General features: G+C 41.3%; 1 protein-coding gene and 1 long non-coding RNA gene across 2 annotated transcripts in view; both read left to right on the top strand.

The window, feature by feature from the left end:
• The first annotated feature begins 4,104 nt into the window (after positions 1 to 4,104).
• On the top strand, positions 4,105 to 6,866 carry LOC115567463 (uncharacterized). The gene is made up of 4 exons (XM_030394095.1): positions 4,105 to 4,385; positions 4,796 to 4,886; positions 5,035 to 5,126; positions 5,285 to 6,866. Exons 1-4 carry the CDS (start codon positions 4,190 to 4,192, stop codon positions 6,304 to 6,306), a joined length of 1,401 nt encoding a protein of 466 aa, XP_030249955.1. The 5' UTR covers positions 4,105 to 4,189; the 3' UTR covers positions 6,307 to 6,866.
• A 2,791-nt stretch (positions 6,867 to 9,657) lies between these two features.
• The window catches only part of LOC115567484 (uncharacterized), a 19,588-nt gene continuing 12,141 nt past the window's right edge, over positions 9,658 to 17,104 (top strand). The window contains exon 1 of the long non-coding RNA XR_003981200.1: positions 9,658 to 9,742. This is a non-coding gene — a long non-coding RNA (uncharacterized LOC115567484). The remainder of the gene's footprint in view (positions 9,743 to 17,104) is intronic.

The following is a 17,104-nucleotide window of genomic DNA, read 5'->3' as shown; positions in this document are numbered from 1 at the left end:
GGATAAGCACACGATTGAATAGCTGAAAAGCACAGATTACTTGAAATGACAACAACTGAACAAGTTTAAAAGTATAAAATATACAGTCCCTTATAAACAAATTCTAAGCTTCTCGCTTCTCCCTTTTTTTATTTCTTCGAATTGAATCACGTGCTTGTACTGCAGGTGGTGGAAGAGGTTGGATGTAAATAAATAAACATTTTGAGGACTTCAGAATCAGAATCTAAGACATGAGACAAAATAGTAGAGAAGTTGACATTGCTGCTTAATAATATGTTAACCTCTTGAGCATTAGAGAACTTTTTTTTTACCATTATTGTCTTTATCATTATTTATTTTTGATAGACACAGAATCTGTTTCAGAAGTCAGTGGGTCACATGACATGTAAGCTATTGAGAAAAAAAATCAAGATTTCTGCATATTAATATTCATATAAAATCGAGGAAGCACTAAAGTACAATAAACATAGCTGTGTCTCATTCGTCCAGTTTACTTATACAATCTGCTGCTGGAGTCACTGGGCCCCATAACATGGAAGATATTGAAAGAACTGCAATTATTTTGTATTAATATATTTATGCTAAGTAATTTGATGACAGTCCCTAAATCAGTTTCCAGCGATTCAGTGCCATGTTCTAGGAGGTGAGCTAACCGTCCTCCTGCTGCTCACACTGGGTGAACCTCAGTAAAGTCGCGGCTGGACCCGAGTAGAGCTTAGAATCAAGCCCGACCCGAGCCCGTGCACGTTGTGTCCGAGCCCGGCCCGACACACTGAATGTAATTATGAGCCCGAGACCGATTTAAAACGACAACTGTTTGATACGTGGGCTGTTATAACTGACGTTCTCGACTACAATTGCGAGTTGTTTGAACTACAGAAATCTTAATGAATAATGCAACAAGTGCCGCACTTAATGCACTCGACAAAGCCGACAAATGTTATTATCACGGCCCGCGACTTGTTTAAAATGGGTCCACAGTCACACCTCCGACTTTCCTCCAAACTTGCTCAAAGTTAATTCAACTGTTTTTATTTTTTTCTTTACATCTTCATGCTCCATGTTGCACTTAAGCTACACAATCAGTGATGCCAGTAACGCGTTACTAGTTTTGTCATTTTCCTTAGTAAAAAATATATATTTTTGCTTTCTTCTTGCGTCTCGGGGAGTGACGTCACGTACACGAGAAGTCGAGAGTGGGTTCACTTGATTACTAACCTGGCATAGCTGGGGTCGCATCGGCGGGCGGAGTTTGCCATCAAATTAATGTAAAATAAGCACATCGGTATACACCGGGGTAGATTAATCAAGTGGACCTAACATGTCCCCTGACCCTAGTGGATGTTATGCCTATGACACCGAATATACAGACATGGCCAAAATGACGTCGGTTATCGTTGTAAATTTCGGTATCGGTAAATTTTCGGTTTATTGCCCAGGCCTAACTGGAGGTCCCCACGTTATACTAGTCCCGTGCGAATAAGGCTTGCATTCCATCTATACACAAATTGTCTTTGACACACATTACAATATAGCCTACTGGACATTGTTGGGAAATGGCCCGGATCAACACACGATTCCCGAATTTTAATGGAGAGTGGTTTGACGCAGCTTTTCGAGCAAATGCCGTTTTTATTTATTGCCGTTTTTTTATTTATCTTCTAATTTGTCATTTTTGTCCGAAGCTTTTTTTGTTTGGCGGGGGGTGGGGGAACTTAATTATCCCCATAAATACATTTCCTTATCCAATATCTTTTCATAGGCTTTGTCATGGGCTTGTAGGCAACTTCCTTATTTTCACTTCATGCATTGCGTAGCCTAAATGACTTTTCAATGGGCTGCCCTGTCACTCAACAGCCAATCACCGTTGTCACCGCTTCTAAGTGCTTCCTTATAAAATGACGTCATCCATAGCAACAGAGAGTTACTTCTAGTTTAGGAGTTCACTGTTTTCATAACTAAAAGTAGGTCTCAGCGGTTTTGTGAATTACTCTTAAGAAACAACTCCCACATAAAAACTTTTAGTCCAATTTAGGAGTACTCCTAACGTTAAGATAAAAGTCTTTGTGAATACGGGCCCTGGTCTGTTAAAACCAACTGGTGGTTAATGGCGGCCTGGCAGTCCGCCAGTCCTACCCCCCTCCCAGCAGGCAGTCTGGCACTGTTGCTTATTTCCATTATATTATCCGGAAAAATCACATGCCTGAATATATCCTCTGTATTTTGAAGCTTCTTCAGGCCCAGCGACCCTGGCCTCCACTTCGTTGAGCCTCGCGTTGGTTTTATCCAGCTCCCCTCTGATGACCTGTAGTTGTGTTTTCGTGTCTTTCCGAAATTCTTTCACCCCTTTCCCAACGCCTCTTAGTTCTTCCAGAATCAGCATCAAGCTTACAGGCTCGTCCTCCTTCTCTTGTCCCACCGCCATCGTAGCTAGGAGCGGGGGACGCGGCCCGGCTAGCCCCGGGAGGACTAACGCTAGCTTCTTGTGTTAGCTGCATCTCGCCGTCTTCAACTTGTCCGGTGTTTAGCTTTTTAACTCTCACTGCATGAAAAGTGGGATTTTCCACCCCGTAAACGCCCGGAAATCTCCCTAATTTTCGGCAGTTAACGACAATTTACAGGCTGTGAACGTGGCGTTTGTCCGTGCCGTAAATTGTCGGAAACGAACCATGACGTATGTAGAGCTCCCGGGGGTGCGAACGCTTTTAATTTGCATATGAATAGCAGCGAAACCACGCCTGGCCAGAGATTGTGTGGGCTGGCTTGAATATCCTCACTCAATATTGGATGAAACCACTACTCATAAACAAGCAAAATCACTCGTGATTGGTCACCCTGGGTCATTATAAATGTAAACCCCGGTGAGAATATATATATTATATATATAATATATATATATATATATATATATATATATATATATATATATATATATATATATATATATATGATATTTTATATTATATTTATTTATATGATTTATTCATTCATTTATATTTATGGTATCATCAATGACATGAATGAATTTACTGAGGAAAGGAACATTTGCCAGGAAGGAGTTGTTTATTCAAAGAAAGAGTTTTATTAGCACAAACACAAACACACAGCATGTACAAAGCATAATTTGCCCATACAACAAACGGGAAGATCACAAGAGGCCCAAAATCCTACAGCACCGCGAAGTGTCTGTTTTTGCAGACGTCTGTGGTGCGCGGCCCTGTACTTCGGAATCGCCTCTCATGTGACAGCAGTGTGGCGCAGAGCTCGGTGAGCTCCCGGCTGCAAAAGGACGGAGGTCGCACAATTCATCCAGACACCCCGCCATCTTGTGCCGTCTTCCTCCTCAGACATCAGGTCCATGGCGGCGCACTTCCAAAGGTCCACCTCATCCTCAGCTAGCGAACTGTCTCGCTTCCAGCAGCTGTAAAAACAATCAATAGAGACGATCAGTACTGCGCGATGCACTGCGTATGGACACAACACATCTATTATTTATTAGAATAATAGTCACATAAAAAAAACGGATCTAATCTAATAAATCTTACCCTCTTTGTCCTCGATCGACTCCGAGCTGAACTCCTCACAGCGTCAGCCTGCGATGCAAGATCTGGTTGTTTGTTGTCCTGCGTACCGTCTCGTAATGTCTTACAGGCAGCTGGAAAACAATTTATAAGACTGGTATGAATAAAGAAACGTAAGCCACAGTAAAATTAAGCGAGGGAGAAAACAGTAACAGTTACTTACACACAATGGCGTCATTATCGGCATCGTGTAAATCTGGACTTGCAGATGTGGCTCCGAGCTAACAGGAGGTCGCGGCCTTGTTATGAGGCGAGGTTAGTCTGTGAAAACAAAATGCTCGCAGCGATAAACCTCCGTGTCCCTCTGCGGCAGCGAAGCTCCGTCCGTCGGCGACATTCTTCGTGGCGACCCGGCAAAGCTTCCCCCGTCCGCGCAGACGTCCTCTCGACAATGGCCGGGCCGCTAGCCTAGCTCCTGCTAGCTAGCCTAGCTCCTGCTAGCTAGCTTAGCTCCTGCTAGCTAGCTTAGCCGAACTTGCTTCGTGTCCCATTCGAAACCCATCTATTAGATGGGTTTCTATGCAACGTCATCGCCGAAATGCGCGCGCAGCCAGGGGGCAGAAAGCGGGACATTTGTCATAGTTTACCAGCGGAGTTGAGCAGTAAACATGACGAGGAGTTGTTGTGCAGTGAACTGCACAAACCGGCAAAAGGGTGGATTCAAATTGTTTAACATCCCGAGGGGATCTCATCTGTTTGCCAAAAAACGAAGAGGATTATGGCTCCAGGCCATTAAAAGGACGGATTGGGGTCCCGAAGGTCCTAAAGGCGGCGAGAGTCTGTGCAGCGCCCACTTCGTGTCTGGTATGTTTGTGTTTGCCAACATGAGCTGGATAATGAGTAAGTCAGGAATTAATGAAACAATATTAGTTTGATTCAGTAGGTCATAGCCGAACTAACTGGCCAACAAATGTGTCTGTCTTCTACTTAGCATTTGTAAAGTTTAACGTTGGCTCTGGCTCTGTTGTAACGTTAAGTTTAGCTTTCGTTGTTAAGTAACTTTAACGTTAGCTGCATGGCTGGTTTAGGTTTCCTCGTTCAGGCTGAAAATCATACGGGAAAGTGTCTTCAAACAGCTCATGTTACATGTAGTGTACGATTTTCTTTAACTGCTATTGGTGCTTTTTATGACTGAGCTCGTAAAATAGCAAATAGGTTTAAAAAGGTTAAAACAAACAATAAGCAGAGCTAATCTAATTTCTTCCTCTTATCAGGAGCACCGTCCATGGACTGTGATAGTCCAGATTTTGTTCCATCCATTTTTTCATACAGCAGCACCAGAGACCCCTCAAGAAAGGTGGCAATGTCAGTGTCATGTCATGCATTTGTAATATTCTACTTTCTGCAAATAATATCTATTTGTATCGCCTTCTTTATTATGTTTTTGCATTATCTCTTAATGTGTTGATTATTTTGGGTTTTTAACTTAACTGTACTCTATTGTTTGTGCTAGATATGAAAGGAAGAGAAAACGGGATGAAGATAAGGCCACTGCTACCTGCCCCACAAGCGAGCCTGAGGCAGATCCTCTAGATTCATCTGAAGGTATGCAAAAGTCATACTATTTAGTGTGTGTTTGTGGTGGTCAGGTGAGTAGAGTGATAGAGAAACAGACAGTCTGTGTGTTGTGTGAGTGTCTGTGTATGTTTGAAAGCTGATGTGTTGCACATGAAGAGTTAATTTATCTCCTTTTTGTGTTGTAGATGAATGTCAGTTTGTGTCCAGAAAAGAGATGGACCAACTCACCCTGCAGTACAACCAGCTAAGTGATGACTATAAAGCTCTGAAAAGTGAACTGGATGCCACACAGGAAGAAAATAAACATCTGAAGGAGCAACTTAAGCAGTCCAAGTTTGGGTTTGATTCCGTAAAAGACACAAACGCTAAACTTAATTTTTTCACTGGTTTACAGTCATTACATGTGTTTATGTGGCTGCTGGATATTGTAAAAAGAAGCACACTTGTGCTTAAGGGTGGGTTAAGTTGGGAGAACCATCTCCTTTTGGTTCTAATGAAAGTAAGACTTGGCCTCACCAACAGAGACCTTGCCTACAGATTTGAGCTTCCATTCTCAACTGTATCAAAAGTATTAAGAGACTGGATACCCATGTTGTCCTCAATAGTGAAACCTTTGATAATGTGGCCTAGTAAGGATGCAGTGAGAGCAAACATGGCAAAGTGTTTTAAACCCAAATTTAGGAATTGTCATTGTATTATAGACTGTACTGAGATCTTTATAGAAAGAACATACAATCTTAAAGCAAGGGCTGAAACCTGGTCAAATTATAAGCACCAAAACACAATTAAATATCTAATTGGAATCACACCTGCAGGAGCTATATCTTTTTTGTCTAGTGGGTGGGGAGGTCGTGCCTCTGACAAGGTAATAACTTTAGATTCTGGCTTTTTGGATAAACTTGAGCATGGTGATGAGATTCTGGCAGATAGAGGTTTCCTTGTTAGAGAGGACTTGGCCAGTGTAGGAGCAACATTAAGAATTCCAAGTTTCACGAAAGGGAAATCTCAGTTGCCTGGTTCTTCTGTTGACACTTCACGTCAATTGTCAAGAGTCCGCATACATGTGGAACGAGTTATAGGTCAGCTTAAAACCTTTCCGATACTGAACACTGTCATACCCATCAGCCAAGTCGATATGCTAGATGACATTTTGACCATATGTGCTGGTCTTACGAACCTTAGGAGGACTGTGGTGGCCCGGCGATAACTGTGTTTAGAGTAGAGTAGTAGTAGAGTAAAGATGTACATTACTTTCCATGATTGTGTCAGGCTTTTAAGGGCTAATGAGGGCAATGGTCACTCACTACTTGCTCTCTCTGTCTCTCTCTCACTTACTTATCACTTTCTCTGTATAGCCCGACTGTAAAATGAATAACAGTTATGAGTAATGACATTTTATCAGGATCATTGAGAGTACAAAAAGGTTGAGAACCACACCACAGAGCTATTTTATTTATGATAATGGCCATTTTAGGACCAAGGTTATGGGACCATTTAGGAGAAACTGCTTTTAAATCTGACACGCTACGGTAAATATTAACATGCACTGACAATGTTTTAAATGCAATATATTGAAGGCAACGTAATGGAATCAAAATGAAATGTATATATGTAACCAAAGGTGTTTTCAACAATAACAAGTGTAAATAATTAATACTATATGAACTCAACTAACATTTCTACCTGGAATTTTTTTTTTCTTGCTTGTAATTTTTGAGTATTATCATTATATAACAATATACATAACTGTCTACTATAACAATATATATCCATGCTGTTTGTGATTTTATGTAAATGTACATTAAGAAAAAGATTTATAAACACTTGAAGAGTCAGATGTGTTGTTTGTTGTGTTAACTGCGATGAAGTCAGTTAGATTTTGTCAGGTGAACCTATTCATCTTTGCTCATCAGTTTTTCCTCCCATGCTGTTGTCCAACATCCAGTATTCATCATCATTGGATGTATCTATTTGCATCCACATTTCCATTTTTTTGAGTATCTGGTGATGTTCACACATGCATAGTGAAAGTGTTGGCAGCAGTCTGTGCACTTTATCATTTTGCCAAAGCTTGGCTTTTTGTAGTACAGACATTTGATCACTTCAGCCAGGTCGGGGTCTTTGCTGCGGCAGACAAGTTCTGGGAGGAGGTGGTCCATGAAGAATGATTCAGCCTTGGGAAGAGTTTCTTGTAGAAAGGGCTCATCTCTCCATAGCCGGCAAATGATGATGCTTGTCTTCGTCCACACTATGAAATCACACATGTCCATTTGACAAACATACATTTGTAACTGAATCTGTGAGTAATATGGGTTGGTGGGTCGCAAATCATAGTTTCCATCAAGGCAGAAGGATGCATCAGACTCAGACCCCTCTAGTCCCTCCCTGTACTTGTATGGACACTTTATCTCTAGCAGGCCTGTTCCACAGCAGTCACAGGAGAATACCCCATCAGGAGAAGCAGCCAGGTATGGCTCATCTGCTCTCACTGTTAGACCCACTGCTTTTACATTAAAGGCCATGTGTGTTTTCTTCATTTCAGTTTCATATTTTCTACGTGCAGTATCTTCCATTTGCCTTCCCCACATGACAGCTGGAACAGTGAGATCTGTGGCTGCATATTGCATGATCTGTTTCACAACACTTTCAACTGAGGTGTCTTTGCACTTAACAACCCTGTGAAAGGTACTGCCTGTTACACGTCCCACTCTGTGGAGTTCCCATGTTGTGCACTTAGCCTGCTCTTTAGTCACATCCTGTAGATGTTCCAGTCTGTTAATTGTGCATTGCCCTCTCATTTTTCCATAGCTGGTTTTGCACTTCTCCTGAAGGTCAGCTAACGACAGGTCCCTAGCTGATGGGTCATACATAACTGTCAGGGGCTCAGGTAGTTCTGATCCAGATTCTGATGCTGTGTCTGTGTCTGAGTCTGCAGCTGAGTTGACTGATGTAAACAAAACAGCATCTGGACATGTGTTTTTGAGTGCCTGTAGATCTTCCATTGTAATTGCTGAGTGAAGGAGAAAATTTATAGATGTAAGTATTAATACATGAGAATGAGTCATTTTAAAATAATTATAATTTTATCAAAATGCTTGATATGTAAATATTGTATTCAATTTAGCTCTGCAGAAAAAAAAAATCGAAATTATTTATGTATTATTATATCATTTATTTGGTAAATAATGCTAATACTAGGACAGTCTGCAAATGCTCTGTAGCAGGTTTGGTGACAATTGAGCTACATTTTGGTGAAATAGGAAAGAGGAAGAACATGCAGGATAACAAGAGGGTCCTGGCAACTTAGGCTGCCCGGTGTTATGCCAATAAGTGCCTGCACGCCGGGATCTGCATGCCGCTCGCAGCATGAGGGGGATGCAGTATTCGGCAGAGCTGGTTTTGAACTTGCCAAGATATGCATCCCTGGCTGCCTAAGACAGACACTGCTACATGTATGGAGTCCATGTTCATATAAATAAACACTCTTAAAAGGTTAGAGAAATTGTAATTAAGAGTATTTATTCATATGAGCATGGACTCCATACATAAAGCAGTGTCTTAAACAGCCAGGGATGCATATCTTGGCAAGTTCAACACCAGCTCTGCCGAATACTGCATACAGATCCCTAATAAAAGCCTACATGTCAGCGCGTTACGCATCACGTCACCCAAATGTAGGCTACCTGGTATATTTTGGGGTGTTGGTGTGTGATGGACTTGAGACAACTCTGTCAGGTGTCGCTTTGGTCGGCTGAAGTTGATGTTTTTCAACTTTTGTGGCTCAGCCTTTTTTCGGGACATGTCCTTCCAACGATTTGGTTGGGACGTGCAGGCGACCTCCTCCTCGGTGCGTCTGCGCCCTGACAGTTCAACTTGGCACATGATGGCTGCAGCATGACTGCAACAAGAAGCGAGACTGGTGCGATGGATAGATGTATTAGCAAAAGTAGGCTAAGTGAAAGCATGAGCTCACAATATCTGCTGTGTGAGTCTTACCCTGCCATGCATGTGCAGTTAGCGGTTAGGATGTACCCAAGATCCCTGTGCACATACACCCAGGCATCGTAAGGTTTTGTCTTTAGTCCCTGTCTCTGGCTGGGCAGGACGCCTGCCCTCAAAGCGCAAAACCCTGAACCCGTGTCAAAACTTTACGTTTTGCACATGACCACAAAGTACATAATTATAGGCGTCTAAAGATTTATATGCACGCAAATTGTCCTTTGTGTACACACTGGGCTTCTCTATGAGATAGCTGTATATGTTGGGCCATACGATAGCTGGCCATTTAGACATATCTGAAATCCATTTCTCACTTGGAATATTATATGGGTCTGGTAATTTCTCACCATTACTAAGAACCAGTTTCTTCAGGTAATCGGTGCAGTCTGAACTGCTTAGGCTGTTGATATAATTGGTCTGAGCCATCTCTGTCCCAGACCTAGCTAACGAGTTACTAGCCTTTGAGTGTAGGCTCTATATTTACAGTGACATTTGGCGGTTATTTATTTTTTTTCTAAATGTTGGCAGGCCGTAAAGTAGCCTTGTAGTAAACATGTTAGCGGTCACTAAGGTTACCACCACGCTCACTAGGTTACCAGCACGCTCCTGATATTGACGACATCCAAAACAACCGTCACAACCTGGTAAGTTGAGTGAAATTCATGGAGATTTCAGCAAGTGTTTTTCTTATTTGTGATGCAATAAAAGACAAGAGCTCTTTCTATGAAATAACATTTTATTGCAATTGAGTCAGCGAGAAACAATACGGCATTGTGAGCCTCACCGCTCACGCTCGTTCGGGAGGGAGGAAGGACGGGAGTCAGTCGGCGCTTCTAGCGGAACAAGTGTGCGTTTATTCGGGCAGACAGGCAAAATGTGAAACAAAGTAAGAACAACGTAAATGAACAGCCGTCTCTTTCGACAGTTGAGGGTATGGGTCAAGCTGTCTCTGCTGTCTTTGCTGCCCGTCTCCGCTCCGGTCCGGTCCGGTGACCGGACTCCGGCCCCCGGACCCAGCCTACTGCAAGAGACCAGAACCAGGTTACAAGCGTGCTTATATAGCTGAGTGATTACCTGATTCTGTCCAGCTGGCTGAACACCGGCTGAGCCACTCCTCCCTCTCCTCCAACAGCCGGCGCCTTAACCATACCCCGCTGCCACAGGCATCTACACTGATATCAGTACACTCCGAAGCAGTCTTTTGCCCCCTGGTTGCGCACGCACCTAGTATTGTTTGTACACAAGAAACCGGTCTATAAAACACAAACACTTCGACTGCGATGGAGAGTCCAACTCACACACTCACAGCACGTCGTCCGACAACAGTTCACAGTCTGTTAGTGATAAAACACGACACTGACGACACACACAGTCCACTGTCAGCGGCTCGACGCCATTAACTCTCCGCTCCTTCTTCCTCGTCACTCACGCTCCGGTCAACCCGGAAGTGTAAAAACTCTTACAGGTCATGAACTCTCACACGCAATAAGAATTACTTTTTAACTGCTTTTAAAACATTCAGAACCTATGAAATTATAGAAATACTTTTTTTTTTTACATTTTAATATCTTGGTTATCTCAATATTTCATGCAAATTTTAACTTCTTAACAACTGGCGTTTTATCTTTAAAGGAGAGAGAGAGAGAGCTTTTTTACATAACATTGGCCATTGCTGATGACATACACAGTAATTAATCTAGCATACTTTCATTAAATAAATCCATTCAAGCTCAAATATAAGGGTCTATAATTAGGCTATACTGAGCCTGATCTATTTATACCAGAGATTTTCTTAAAATGAAGTTAACACCTCTTAGAAAAAGGTCACCTGGGGTAAAACTCCCCCTGCAACCCTGATTTGCATTTGTATAGCTCACAGCCTTTTCATTTACATGTTAAAGCCTCCCCTAGAATCAGGGGGAGGGGGGTCATTGGGGGACAACTGCCAAGCAAGGCCCACGTCAATTTCCGACAATTTACGTCAGTTTTCAGTGTTGCCTGCAAAGTGCCGCGTGCAGCCGCAAACCTGAAATTCCACGTCAATCTACAGTGCCGCATACTGACGAAAATCCCACTTTTCATGCAGTGTCTCCTATTTTTTTTGGACGTCATTTGTGCCCCATCTCACTTATTTTCATGTACTTAGCTGGTTCAAGCATTCGCCTTGGGGCAGTTTTAAACACTTCTCGTCGAGAGCTCTATTACTAAGCCGCCATCCCCTCTAAACCGGAACCGGTGGTCCCGCAGCTGGGTTTTGAACAGAGTGCAACACCAAACACACCTCAGTGAGAGGATATGAACAAATGCTGCCAAGACTGATAATAATACAGTATACCACTAGGTGTTGCACACAGTTTAACCTCCAAATATTAACTAAAGAAGACTTACATTAACAGGGCACATGGAGCGGATCAGAACAAGGCTTCATTCTACAGTATTGTAGTGTGTAAGACAGACTGCATAACCTCAACCAACCTGCACCAACTCTCACAACAGATAAGGGAGGCACCACCCTGAGGCTCTCTACGAATCAGCCATCACAGTGCTTCAGTTAACATGTTGCTAGTTCTCTTCAGGTCAGGTCGCATTAAATCAAACTTGATTTAGGACTTTTCCTAGGTCATATCAGTCCATTTGTTGGAAAAAAAAAAAAAATCATGTTGAAACTTATGTTACAACTAATCCACTAATTCATAGGACCTTACACAATCCTATAGCTGTACAACAAATCCTTTTGAAGTTCTGAATTCTTGAAGTTTGGCACGCTGAGCTAAATTTCAGTAATTAAGTGACACTTTGTTCATGTGTTGTGAGCCTCATCAATCACTAATTTTTCATTGGATTGGGTTGAAATGTGTCTTAAACATCCAACAGACCCCAAGTTTCAAGGAAATTCAAATAATCCTTGGGAAAAAATAGTCAAAATAACCCAAAGAGTGTAATTCAGCTCTGAAGCTGTATTTAACCCGATCTGTTGCACTTTGAAGCAGGACCAGAGAACTAGATGTGACAGAGCTACATTACAACTACAAATAACCACATTTTAGTTGCAAGGCAGTGAAAACTAGTGGAGATATGAATTTTCATTCAGCAACTATCTTTTTTTTTTTTTTAACAATTTTTTTATTGCTTTTCAATAAGGACATACAAAACGCATCAACACATAACACACTAGTTGCACAGTGAGATGCAGGCAGACCTTGATGCATACACACACACATGCAAAAAGTAAAAAATAAATAAATAAATTCAATAAATTAAAATAAAACAAAAACAAAAATAATACAAATAAAAATGGTCACATTCAATCACCTTACAAGTAAATGTAATCTATTGTTGCCTGAGAAAGTCCATTAAGGGTGCCCACATCTCTTCAAATTCTTGCACTTTACCCCTAATTACATAAGTTAGCTTTTCTAATGTAACACACATTGCCATCTCTCTAATATAAGATTGTGTAGAGGAAACTTCAGTCTCTCTCCAGGACAGAGCAGTCATCCTCCTGGACTGCAGGAGGCCAAAGTTGATCAGAGTCTTACACTTAGAGTTAACAGAAAAGCTATCTGGGTATATCCCTAAAATACAGAGCTTTGCTATGCAGGGTACCTGAATACCTGTGATTTCACTTAGAGTGCGGACAACCATTTTCCAAAAAATTACCAGTTTAGGACATTCCCATACACAATGAATCAAAGTACCTTTCTCAATCAAACATTTCACGCATGTATCTGGAATGCCAGGGGACCATTTATTGAGTTTCTCAGGGGTTATGTATGTCCTCATTAACCACTTATGTTGTAGCAGTTTCATTCAGGTATTAATGGTTTGTGATTGAGCTTTTAAGCATGCTGTCGCCCACTCAGCTTCTTCAATCGCTTCCTTAATATCTGAACTCCATTCTCTCCTTCTATCGTGACTAGATTCCTCATCATGCGAAACAAGTGCTGCATATAGTGTGGAGATTTGCCGTTTCCCATTCATGTGTTTTAACACAATGCCCTCAAGGCAGGACAGCGGTGGCTCATGCGTAGCCTGGCGATGCTTTGATGAGATTAAGTGTTTCAATTGTAAGTATTTAAAAAAGTGGTTTTTTGGAATTGAATATTTCAAACAGAGATCGTTAAATGTTAGTAAAATGCCCTGAAAATACAAGTCTCCAAATTTTTGCACTCCCCTTTCGGCCCAAACCTGAAAACCACCATCTGCCCTGCCAGGAGTAAACCACGCATTATCCCAAATAGGTGAAAACTGGGAGGTGGGGGGTGTATCACCGATATGTCTATGAGCTTTAAACCATATATCAATAGAGTTTTTAAGGAAGGGATTTGTTGTTTTTTTTCTTTAAAGTTTTTAAATCTGCTGAATATAAATATAGGCTTAATGGCAGCTTAGATATTGATGCTTGTTCAATATAAACCCATGCTGGAGGGGAGTGTGTGACAAAATAAAACATAGCACTGCGCAGCTGAGCGGCCCAGTGATACCACTGTAAACTGGGCATCTGTAATCCACCCCTTTCATATGGCAAATACAATAATCTGAGTCTTAGTCTAGGTTTTCTGTTGTTCCAGATAAACCTTCAAAACGCACTGTTCATTTCTTTAAAAAAGGATTTTGGCAATGGTAATGGGAGTGATTGAAACAAATACAAGAATTTTGGCAAGATAGTCATCTTAATTATGTTGATCCGGCCAATCAATGATATTGGCATTGTTGTCCATTTTTCAAGTAAGTCCTGTACTTCTCTCATCAATGGGTCATAGTTTGCTTTAGCAACTGTATTAATTTGGGGGGTAATCTTAATTCCAAGATAGGTAAAGCCCTCCCTCACATTAGAAAAGGGTGTATTTATAACTGGGTTACTTCTTTCATCTGTGTTCAAGAAAAGTATAGAAGATTTTGCATTATTAATACTGTAACCAGAAAACTGACCAAATCTATCAATTAAATGTAATAATGTCTGGACACTGTTTGATAATTTTGACAAATAAAGGATCACATCGTCTGCATACAACGATATCCTATGTTCATGATCTCCAATTATTATGGCCGACAAATTGGCCTCGGCTCTAATGGTCATGGCTAAGGGCTCAATGGCTAAAATGAACAATAATGGGGAGAGCGGGCAGCCCTGACGAGTTCACCTCTCTAATGTTAACGGGCTTGATAAATTGTTATTCGTTATTACATGTGCTGTAGGGTTGGTATACAATAATTTTATCCATTTCAGAAAGTTTCCCCCAAGACCATATCTTGGTAACAAATTGAACAAGTAAGGCCACTCGATTCTATCGAACGCTTGTCTGGCATCTAAAGATAACAGCGCTGTATCCCTGGTATTGTTTTTAGAGTGTAATATGTTGAGGACCCTTCTAATGTTATGAAATCCCTGACGGTTCTGTACGAACCCATTCTGATCACTGTGTACCAAAGAAGGGATATATGGATCTAGCCTTTTGGCAGGAACTTTACACAGTATTTTTGTGTCTACTCCCATAAGACTAATAGGTCTGTACGAGGAGCAGTCGGTAGGCGTTTTCCCAGGTTTCAAAATAAGAATTATTGTAGCGAGTCTTAAAGTTGGTGGTAGTATGCCATTATTTAATGACTCGTTAAACATATTCAAAAGTAGGGTCAATAACTGCTTCTGGAAGGTTTTATAAAACTCTATTGGCAGGCCATCAGGCCCCGGAGCTTTGCCTGAGTTGATACTTTTAATGGCCTGCAATAGCTCTTCCACCGTTATGTCCTTATCCAAGTCCTCTTTAACCTCTTTGGTTAGCGTTTTAAACTGGAGCTGATTAAGAAAGGCATCGCTATAAGCGGGTGTAGAGTAACATTCTGACCTGTACAGTGATTGGTAAAATTCCTTAAATGTATTATTAATATCTTGAGGATCGTTTGATACCTCCCCTGATTGAATAGTTATGCCATTAATAGCTCTTTCAGATCGCATCTTTTTAATTCTCCAAGCTAACAATTTGCCAGCCTTTTCTCCCTGATCATAAAAGGCCTGGTTCAACCACAGCAAACTTTTTGCTGCTTTATCAGATGTTAATTTATTATATTCTGTTCTTAAAATTAGTAACCGTTTTTGTTTTTCAGGGTCATCTTTATTATTTATATCTATTTCCAAAGATTTTATTTGTTTCTCCAATTTATTAATTTCTGCTTTTTGTTTCTTGTTTTTAGTGCTTGTGAAACTGATAATTTGCCCTCTAATATATGCCTTGAAGGCTTCCCATCTAATGCATGCATTAGTTTGGTTAGTGTTGATCTGAAAGTAGATGTCAATCTTATCTTCTACATATTTAACAAATTCCGGGTTTTTAAGCCACCTCACTTGCAGACGCCAGTTAGGGGGAGACGGTTGAAGCTTCTCCATTTGTACAGACATAGTAATGGGGGAGTGATCACTAATGACTATACAGTCATACCAACACTTCTTAATCTTGGATACCAGTTCTTGTGATACTAAAAAATAATCTATGCGAGACCTGGGGCCTCATTTATAAAACTGTGCGTAGGATTGACGTCAAAAGGTTGCGTACGCACGAAACAGAGAAAGTGCGTACGCACAAAAATATCCTGATTCATAAACAGTGCGCACGCACGTCCTACGCCGATTTCCCTTTATAAATCACACTCCACTCTAAATATGGCGCACCTGTGTGCGGGTCATACCACGCCCATATTTGCCTATGAATATTCAGAGAAATGCCCCTAATTAATATTCATTCATGAGTAAAAGCATGCCGAAAGTAGAGAGAAAGGGGAACGGGCCAACCGGAGCTCACCCCGCTGGATGAAAAACTGGCGGGGATCATCAGGGAATCCCTCCTGAGTGACGTGGGACGGAGGAGGGGGACACCGATGCCGGCCCAATTCATTCTCACTCGGTGCTCTTATAGCAACGTGAGTGCAGTTAGTGGCACCGATTACATTTGGGAAACCGGACATTGCTGCAAATTGCGCAAATTTATTTGCCTGTTCACCGTATAAGGAAACATTATGTACTGCTGCGACAAACCAATTAAACCACTTAAAGCGGGACTGGCACGGTGTGGTTTCTGCGGGTGCTCCTCTCTAACGCTGGGCTCAATACCGCACATAGATCCAAGAGGACAGCTCGTGTGAGTCGGAAACGGCTCATCAGCCACTCATCGCTGTTGGCCAGTGGATCTTGCTGGTCTCTGAAGTTCCGCTCCCTCCGTATCCTTCTGTTTGCCACATCCTCCAACAGTGCCAAAGCAGCCATTGTGCCCCATAACGCATTGTAAATACATGCCTTTATATGCCCATCTATTAGGTAATATCTGCTACATGTGTGAGAATTACCCTGATTGACTATGAGTCCTTCAGACTAACATCATTATAGACTTTATTTGTATGGCAACAAAACACAGTTAGTTTTTTATGCGTTATGCATTGAAAACGGAGATGGTCTATATGATATAGGATATTAATATATTAAACTGCATTCATATCAGTGTAAACGTAATTTGCTCTACTGTTGTCTTACTATTGTCCTAAATCATGTTTCCCGTGTGCACTCCAGGGAGTTTGTTTGTTTATTCATTGTAGAAATAGTTTAAAAAAATAAATAAATTTCTTGCAAATAAACTGTTCATATATGAGAGGTAATATTACTATTTATTTTACACGATCAGTATCAGTTTCACACAGTTTCTCCCGTTTCTTTCTTCTGCCATCAGTGGCGCAGTTTCTCCTTACCCCAGTTATGTGCGTACGCATGGGTCAGAGTGTGCGTGGAGGACCGCACATTTTCCCGTCAAGTTCTCTTTTTATAAATCCCACGGTGTGCGTAGAGAGTTGCGTACGCAACGTTTATAAATGAGGCCCCTGGACTTTTGCATTCCTGAGTAGCATGAATATTCCAATTTATCTGGGTTAAGTTTTCTCCAGATTTCAGATAAGTTTAAGTCTGTGATATATTGTGAAATAGTTTTTCTAGATTGTTTTTTTATGGGGATCACATTTTGTAG

The sequence above is a fragment of the Sparus aurata genome, chromosome 17 (assembly GCF_900880675.1).
Source record: "Sparus aurata chromosome 17, fSpaAur1.1, whole genome shotgun sequence".
Classification (NCBI taxonomy): Eukaryota; Metazoa; Chordata; class Actinopteri; order Spariformes; family Sparidae; genus Sparus; species Sparus aurata.
Note: the sequence above shows the minus strand (reverse complement) of the source record. Positions and strands in the feature narration are given on the sequence as shown.